The sequence below is a fragment of the Delphinapterus leucas genome, chromosome 10 (assembly GCF_059928025.1).
Source record: "Delphinapterus leucas isolate spDelLeu-1000000601 "Yukka" chromosome 10, BTC_Dleu_Yukka2, whole genome shotgun sequence".
Taxonomy (NCBI): domain Eukaryota; kingdom Metazoa; phylum Chordata; class Mammalia; order Artiodactyla; family Monodontidae; genus Delphinapterus; species Delphinapterus leucas.
In genome coordinates, this window is record NC_143138.1 from 41,526,966 (window position 1) to 41,536,271 (window position 9,306).

A 9,306-nucleotide genomic window follows, 5' to 3' on the forward strand; every position below is an offset into this window, starting at 1 on the left:
TGACGCTTTATCCCTTTTTATTTTTCACTAGTCTTCAAGTTATTGGAACAGCTTTTCAGTTATTTGTCGTTTCCTTTTTTTGTTGTGTTTTGTTGAGCTGAGTCATCAGGAAAACTAAATAGAGAAAAAAAGAGAAAGAAACCAACACCGCAACCATCACAGAAAGAACACTTCAAAACTACCCATATCTGATCACTGACAAAGCGCTTATTGAATGCAGCTTTATTGATAGAGAGGAGTTACAAACACGACATACCTTTTAGTTTGTTGTTCCTTATAGAGTACAAGAATGTCTTAAGCAAACAAAGAAATTTTGGGCCAAAATTTGCTAAATAATACAAAGATTTTTAGGAGTATTCAAGACAAGTATTTTATTTCAAGTTCCCTGAGAGGGACATTTAAATGGTCTTGACCCTCTCAATGTGCTGGAGGGTAAATTGTTAATATTTTAGAATCTTTAATTCTCATAATAACCATGGAGGAGTGTTTAGGAAACTAGTCTATAGTTTTTAAAATATGAAAAGAAATACCGAAAAATAATTCCTTTGAATGCTGCCTTGTGCTAGAGAATATATCCAACAGTGGCTGGGGTGGGAATCTAGCTCATTCAGAGAAGAGTCATTCAGAGTGGATGACATAAATTCACTTCTTTGTAACTCAGGGAAAACATTAATTAAATGAAGTGATTTTAGTTTCTTTTATCTAGTAACTTTGTTGAATTCGGAAGCTATCTGGCCAGGATAACCAGCAAAATGTGGACCTCTTAACACTTACATATTTCCAAGCAAACCTCTATCTACATGCATGTTTGTAAAATACACTTACTATAATTGCTCCTCTGCCTTAAGTCACAGACCCAGTCAGTACATTCTCTCATTCTTCTTACCTCAATTATACCTCCTCACTCATAACAGTCCACTACCATCTAATCCTTGTTTAGAATTATATTCATCTGTACCATCCCTGACCTCCTTATTCATAACCATTCTTACAACATAGGAAGTAAAAATAAAACTCATCCAATGCCACTGAAAGCAACTAGTGCAGGAGGGTTAACAACTTGGCACCAAGAACCTAACCAAAAACGGACAGACTACAGGCTGGCTCCCTGGAAAGTTTTATGTCAGGTCTCTGGCCCACTCCGAAAAGAGAGTTTGAGTTTTATTATTTCAGCTGCTGGGTAACCTGCTATTTCTCTGATACATTGAACCAATGCTTTTATTTCATCACAGGACTCTGGTATTACAAAAATAACAAGTCCTCTGCTTTCAGAAAAATAAAAGGAGGTATCGGCTTGGCTCCTAAGACTTGGGAGTGTGACTGAATGTAAGCTTACAACGTAATGAAAATGAAGTAATTTTCCAGTTGGAAAACATGGGGAAGTCGTCAAGTTTTCTAGAGGTGCCTGCTTCAGTAGTTGGGTTAAAGAGTGTGTTTCACTGACACGTGGAAGATGACAGGCATTATTTTGATGCTGCATATTTTCATGTCTTTCAGTAGTCTGTGCAGGATGTTCCAGGAGGTAAAACCTTCACCCACCCTTAGGTTCCATGCTCCCTTCCAATTTGTTATGTCAGAAATTCTGGAATTCCAAATTCCTATTGGTCTTTGTTTATTGACCTAATGGTTGAAGCAAGAGATACAGCAGCAATGCACCCAGGAACCTGGGTAGCCCCAATATTTGTATACTGTGAGTCTTCAGATAACCAATGTAGAAACTACGTTAAATGGTCATTTCAAATGCTCTATCCATTCTAACACATCTCCAGGGTCACCTCTAGAAAGCCACTGCCGAGTTTTTGTGCACCGTATTTTACAAAGCTCTGATAGATGAAAAATCCTCTAGTTTCAGCATCTTTCCTCATTCATCCATGATAAAATATTACAGTTGATTGATTCTTATTTCATTCCAGCCTTAAGCCCCCCACTTATACTTCTAGGATCTCAATGGGAGATACATCTCTTGGTGAGCATCAAGAGATTATGTCTATTTGCCCACTTATGACCTGTAATCCATAATACATCACCTTTTGTCTCTCAAAATTAATGGTATGCTATAGGCTTCTCGATTGTATGAAAATATATGTTTATACCAAACTAAAAGATGTTACAGTCACCCTCATATAGGCTTTGGAAGTTGTGTCCTAAACAACTTATTACAAATGAAAAGCTAATTTTACCCAGGTGCTGCACGGACAAAAGTCTATCTATAGGTTGTACATTGTGACTTAAGAGCTCAGTGATATAACCAGCTCCATACACTGGTTTCTCACACAGGTTTATTTTTCAGCCTGGGCCAATAAAGAATCAAGGAGCAGATCTGCTCTGTACTTGGAGAAGCTCCTCCTGCCCTGTGTGGGGTTAGGAAACAGCCCAGTGTTTTTACATTAATAACGTTTTGTTCTCAACCCGCAATGTTCTAGCCTTTACCCGAGTGTTACCATTAAATACCCAGAGATTGAACTTTCCATAAGGGGCAATGATATAAAATTGTTCCACAAAGTGTACTACTATATGAACCACTTTTCACAGTTCGAATAAAATATTTTCAATATAAATATTGTAACTCTAGCCATAACCTATCTACACACAGTGGGAGAGGACAGGGTTCATGAAAACCCGGTTATACTGTCATAGATGTCATGTTTCACCATTTAAATAGCTTGTCTTATTTCTCAAAATCCATTTGCATATAACCCATAATTTATAGGCCCTTCCTCTCCAAAACAAGTGAACTATCAAAGAATAAAAGGATAAATTAGAAGAAAGGAAAATATGTATCATCTACTGCCATGATTCCCTTGCTTCCAAACTTGGCGAACATATAAGAAAAATGATATGGAGCTGATATAGTTTAATTTGCAAAGCTAATTTGGAGCAGATGAAATTTTAAAAATATGTAATCAAATGGGCATATATTATCTTAACATTTCTATAGAAAATGAACGTGTTAGATTTTCAATTAAGAAATCAGGATTGAAATCAATTGGTAAACAATAGAATTTACCAACAGGGGGACCCATTCATCCTGCTATTGCCAAATCCAGGAATTCCAAATGTTTCCTTCATTCTCACTCATCTAAAAGACTGGAAGAAATCAAATTATTGTTATTGGTTGCATAACCTTCAGGCTGCATATGCTATACGTTAAGGATCCTTACAGACAGAGTTTTATTTGGTGTTCTTCTGGGGGCTTACATGAAGGTCAAGGTTGCCTTTAACCATCTTGATGTAGTGTTTAGGGTGAGAGTACTACTTGCAATTCTTTTAATGGGGGACCAAAGTAAAATGTGAATACTTCTAGGAGAAACAACAAAATGGTTTAAATTTGCCTATAAATTAGATGACTGATGTCAGTTCCTTCTTTGAGAGAAGGATTTTATGATAGGAAATACTTTTGGGGGCCTGAGGCAGGGAGGAGGGTATCACCGCTAAACCAAAGGCATCAACCTGTCAGCTCCAGGGTGGAATCCCTGTTACTTTCCCGTCAGTATTTGTCTTAAGCTTTATGATTTTCTCCTGGGATGCCTTTCGAAATCCTTTACTCAGGCATGTATAGGTAAAGAAACTGCATAGAAACACAGAATTAAATCTTAAGTCCTTATGGATGTAGATTGATTTCCATTTAAAAATGAAGCCTATAAAGGAATATTTTAAACTTCCTAAAGAAAAAAAAGAGAAAGGAAAATAAACTTTTGTACGAGAAATCTCTTACTCACACAGGCTTCGTGTGTATTAAAGTGCAGAAGCACAATCTCAAATGTGGGTGTAACCGCTCTATGTTTAGAAAGGATGCCGCGATGGAAGTGCCCACCGCGAGTTCTGTCTGCCACCCAGTGGCCGCTGAAATAAATGGCTTCTTTCCTTTGTTGGCTCCGGCTCTGTATTTTGCTTAAAAAAGAAAAAAAAAAAAAAAAAAAAAATCGACAGAGAGGTAGATGATGCCACACCAGCAACTGAAAACCACCAAGGCAGATGCCTCGATGGATCTGAAAAGACTTCCCTGTAGTAAATGTTAGATAGTTTCCTTTCCTTTAGCTCACTGCTGAACCGCGATGCCTATCTTCTCTCCCCGCGAGCCCGCGGCTCCCCGGGTTCAGATGCTGACGGGCACGGAGGACACCGAGCTGGCGCGGGACTCTCGGGTCACGTGATTGGGCATGGCCAGGGTGCAGCACGACACGCCTACGGTGGCCTCGGGCAGTTCGTCGTCCTCCGTCCACTCGTTGAGCTCGGGGCTGAAGCACTGGATGCACTTCTTGTACTTCCTCTCGCCCTCGTTCCAGCCGCCCAGCAGGTAGGCGCGGCCGTGCAGCGTCGAGGCGCCCGCCGTGCTCACGCCCACGGGCAACGGCGCCGCGTAGCTCCACTGGCCGGTGGCCGGGCTGAAGCTCTCCACGGTTAGCACGTCCACGCGCTCGCCGCGCGGCCCCAGCTGGCTGCCGCCCATCACGTACACGCGCTCGCCCAGCGCCACCGTGCAATGCCAGCCCCGCGGCGTGCTGAGCGCCGGCAGCTCCTGCCACGCATCGCGGGCCGGGTCGTAGGCGCACACGGAGCGCGAGTAGGCGCCGCCGATGTAGCCGCCGGTCACCAGCACACGGCCGTCGGCCACCGCGCTGGCGTGGCAACAGCGCGCCACCTCCAGGGGCGCCTTGGGCTGCCACTGGTTGGCGGACGGCACGTAGCACTCGAGCGAGGCCAGGCTGCCCTCGGCGTTGCGGCCGCCCACGACGTACAGGAGCCCGTTGAACACGCTCAGGCTGAAGTGCGTCCGCTTCTGGTTCATGCTGGCCAGGTGGATCCAGGTGTTGAAGCGGGGATCGTATCTGGAAGCGGTAGAGCAAGTGTGACAGCCTTGTGGGCGGCAGCCGGGGAACCCAGGTGACGCCGCCAACCAGGACGTGGGAGGCTCGACACTATCCTTGCGAGGAGGCTGGGGACCCATCGCAGCTCCTCGCCTGGAGGCTGCTAATCCTCTCTCAACCAGTAAAAAAGTGTGACCCTTGGGAAAGGCAGGGCAGGCATAGGTGACTCCCCCTCCTCCCGTTTATAAAAGCAGCTACCGGGAGACCACCCCGCTGAGACCAACCTCCAGTCCTCTTTCCTTCATATTCAAATCCATCATCCCGTAGGATTTAGGGGATGCGCACGTGGAGGAAGTGTGGAAGCTGGGTGGAATTTGTGGAATCGGAGAAGGGAATATGGCCACATTAAAGTCAATTCCACATATCTTCAGACACCAGCCACCCCTAGCTCATTCTCATGGCTTAATCAAGAAAGTTGACTGAGTTCCTACATTCTCACAAACCCCTTCTTGTTCACACACCTCTCCTGGCATTGCCGCTGTAAAGCTAAGTCACTGAGTCTTCTGTCATCTGTTTATAATGAGAACAATAGAACTCATGTCCCAGTGCATCAACAAAGCCTTAACTTTTGATGCTTCTCTATTTTCTAGCACTTATTAGTAGGTCTGACTTTTTAGTGTAGGGGTATATTTTTTTCAGTGTTCAGCATTACAATTATTATACCATAAGCACTGAAGTCAATACCTCAAAAACAGTGACTTGAGTACAAGTAGTTATCAGCAGGAGGAAAATAAGGCACCCATAGTAAACTAACACTTTCCATAGTTCCAAGTATTGTAAACACAGAACTGACTCTGTTTGATGTTCATTCATATTTGTCTCATTTCACCTCCAAATCAAAACTTAACCATAGCTATAAATTAAGGGCTAAAAATCAATTGTTTGGATTCGTTTAAATGACACACATGTACATATAATGAAACAATAAAGAATATTTTTTATGATTTACTAGATGAATTTTCAGATCTTGTTCATTAGTTATGTTTGCCTTTGAACCACTACCATGATAGAAGCATGACTTTCTGAACATTTCATGTATATGGAGGTTTAATTTTTTATTATAAATATACAAAAATAATATGCATTTGAATTCCACTTTCTGCAGGATTTATCATGCTTTTACTCTTGTTTACATGTATCAAAAATATTGATGGTATTCAGTTTTTAAAGAAATATTTAAAATTAATTAGCTGCCACATTTTTAATGATCTCATTCTAGTTGCCAGTTATAAATCTGAAGTCATCAGTAACAGTCCACTTAAAAAGAAATTTTGTATCATTTTAATCTTTCTTACCACTTAATGTTAAAAACTAAATTTGCACCCAGTTTCTTTCAAAAAGGCAGGGTATTGTGGAGAGCACCCTGACCAGAAATGAGAAAATGTGAATTCTACTTACTAGTGGTGTCACTTCTCTGGGTGTCAAATTTCTCACATGTAAAATCAGAATCATCATATCTTCCGTGCTCGCTTCATTCGCTTATTTGGAAAATTATAATGCATAATATATGTGAGTGCACTTTATATAATGTGAAGTGTTACATATACGTAATGTGGCATTATTATTATTATTGATTTACTGAGCCAATGAATTAAGCTAATGATTAATTTCATTCTATGTCAGGGAAATTTCCTCATAACATTGAACGATTTCTATTCCTAATAAAAGAGCAAGTACCTGCAGAAATTGCTGACTGCATGCTTGGCTTGATTTCTTGCATCATTCTGGTCTTCACCACCGGCCACATAAAGAAATCCATCCATCACAGCCACACACTGATTAAAACTCTTGGCTGGCATCTCTGTAAGCTTGCTCCATCCATTTTCAGGGTCTCTATACAAGACGTCTCTGCTAAGGGACTTCTCAGTAAGGCCTGGACGGCCCCCCACAGTGACAAGCACACGACAGCCCCCTCGGATTCTCGTGCGTCTAGACTGCAATGTGTTCTGATGATAGGGAAGTAAGTGGTAGTTCATAGCATCTACAAGAAGCTTGTGACAATCAGCATCTTGCATCATTCTCGGTACTGACTGAACATAACTGACCAGGTCTTGCGCAGAGATGGTACCAAAGCGAATATTGCTCAAAAGATCGGCAGCATATTTCACTCTCTTTTGGTCAAATTCTAACCATTTCATTGCAATCTGGAATGCTACTATTTCAGAAGGCAACTGTAAGTCATCATCCATAAGAAGTTCATTAATTTGCTCAAATGTAAGTTTCATAAACTGATCTGATTCTGCAAATTCAAGGAAGTTATCCCGGATAAATTTTTGGGCTGCTGCCTTTGCATTTCTCAGGGAGTATGTTTCGGCAATGTTAGCAATGTACATGCAATTCTCAACACTCATTTCTTGTATCAGAAAGTCACTGCACATCTTGACAAGGGTATGGATCTGAAGATAAACAGCAGCAGAAATAATGCTTCCTATGGTATACAAGGAGAGAGTGAGCTTTCCAGTGTAGGCGTATGCAATGACCGTGGCCAGGCCCAGCGGTGCGATATCACTGAGATCCACCCTTTGGGTAGAGGGGTCTTTTTTTAGGATGTTGTAAAAGTACTCACTGCAAGAAGCCATCACTGACTTGTGAACGTCAAAGGATTTTGTTTTGGTGCCGATGACTAAGTCGCAAAGGAAGCTCTCCTGCCTCATTTTACTTAAACCTTCCAAGAGGTTGGGGCCGTAAGAAGCATCTGTTAATTCAGAAGAGATGCAGCTAAGGCCATTGCCTCCCTCCAGGAGCCCATTCAAAGCGTTGAGTTTGTTGAGGGGGCTGTCTTCTACAATGATGGTCATCTCATTGATGTTGCCTTTGTTCTTTCTGACAGTCTTCTTTTTGGGGGCCATGGTGGCAAACACACTGTCACAGGCAAGAACTTGCTAAAAAAAAAAAAAAAAAGACACGGTTTTATTTTAATTGTGCATTAAACTTTGAAATGCTACATTGAGAAACTTTCCTTTTTTTAATAAGATAGTAGTTTTTTAATGGCATAACGTAGATTGATTAAAGTCTCAAAACTAGATTTAAAGACTTACATTAAACTAGATGCACATCTTATTCACCGTTTACTTCAGCATCGATCATTGTAGACAATTCTAGAAACATTTATATTATCAAATGAGACCTCTCAATAGCTATATGGCCAAGTAATTTTATGTAGCAGAAATGACCCAATATTCTCTGATCTACCTGTACAGTTATTATGGAATAGTAGTTAAACGTCTTTTTAAGGGCTTAGTTTATGTTCAGGAAAAAGTGAATGACAACTACCCTGAAGTTTTTCTCTCTCAATAAAATATTATAACACTAAAATTCAGGAATCCATGTTAAATGTAGAATATATAGTAGAATCAACGTGGCTAACAATCAATGGATAAGGAATTGTAATGATAGTCAAGTACTTTCTACTCTACATAGTCACTAAAATAATTTCCAGTTGAATTTCTAAATGACTCACAAACACACACAAACTTACACAAGAACTAGAACAAAGTAGTTTTTAAAAAAATCTTAGAGTAGGAAAGACCCTCTTAAGCATAACATAAAATCCAGAAGCATAAAGGGGAAGACTGAAATATCTGAATATTAAAAAAATGAAAATGTATATCTATAAAACAGCACCAACTATTTAAAAGACAAGCAACAGACTGTGAAGACAAATATTTGTAACATTTTTGACAGATAAAAGGTTAAAGTGAAGTTAACACAGTATTTATTTTTATTTATTTTTTGGCCTTGCTGGGAGACTTGCCGGATCCTACTTCCCCGACCAGGGATCGAACCTGGGACCCAGCAGTGAAAGCACCAAGTCCTAACCACTGGACCGCCAGGGAATTCCCTAACGATATTTAAAGGGCTCATAAAGTTAATAAGTCAAAGGTAATCCAAGTAGAAAGTGGACAAAGACTATGTCTAGGTAACAAGGTTGTTCACAGAAAATAAAATACAGTTAATATTTTTAAAAAGCTAAGCTAACAATAATCAGAGAACTGTCAACTGAAATCCAGAGAGCCTTTTTATTTTTTGTCGTCAAATTTTGCTTATCAAGTGGTTAAAATATTTTAAAATATTCAGAATATCAGATATTGGTGTGGTACTCTCCATACATTGTTGATGGGAGTATAACTGATACAGTCTTTTGAATAATAATTTAGCAGCCCATTAAGAATAAAAACTATTTTTATGCTTTGACACTAAAGTTCTAAATCTACAAATGTGCCTCTTAGAAATATATTTATATAGATGCTGACATATTAAGGACAGTAACCACTTCCTATTATCAATGTTATAAATATTTGAACCAGTTTTTAAATCTATAGGAAGTGTAGATTTAGCTCTATTACGTAGCTCTGAACAGCTCTAATATTAAATGTAGCCTTGAAATATATTAAGTTTACCAAATAAATACATGGCCCTTAAAGTATCACAGATTAAA

At 40.1% G+C, this 9,306-nt stretch overlaps 1 protein-coding gene across 1 annotated transcript; it reads right to left on the minus strand.

The window, feature by feature from the left end:
• Positions 1-220: 220 nt before the first annotated feature.
• On the minus strand, positions 221-8,724 carry KLHL31 (kelch like family member 31). The gene is made up of 2 exons (XM_022581443.2): positions 6,546-8,724; positions 221-4,829 (listed from the first exon to the last, which is right to left on the minus strand). Exons 1-2 carry the CDS (start codon positions 7,715-7,717, stop codon positions 4,097-4,099), a joined length of 1,905 nt encoding a protein of 634 aa, XP_022437151.2. The 5' UTR covers positions 7,718-8,724; the 3' UTR covers positions 221-4,096.
• Positions 8,725-9,306: the final 582 nt, after the last annotated feature.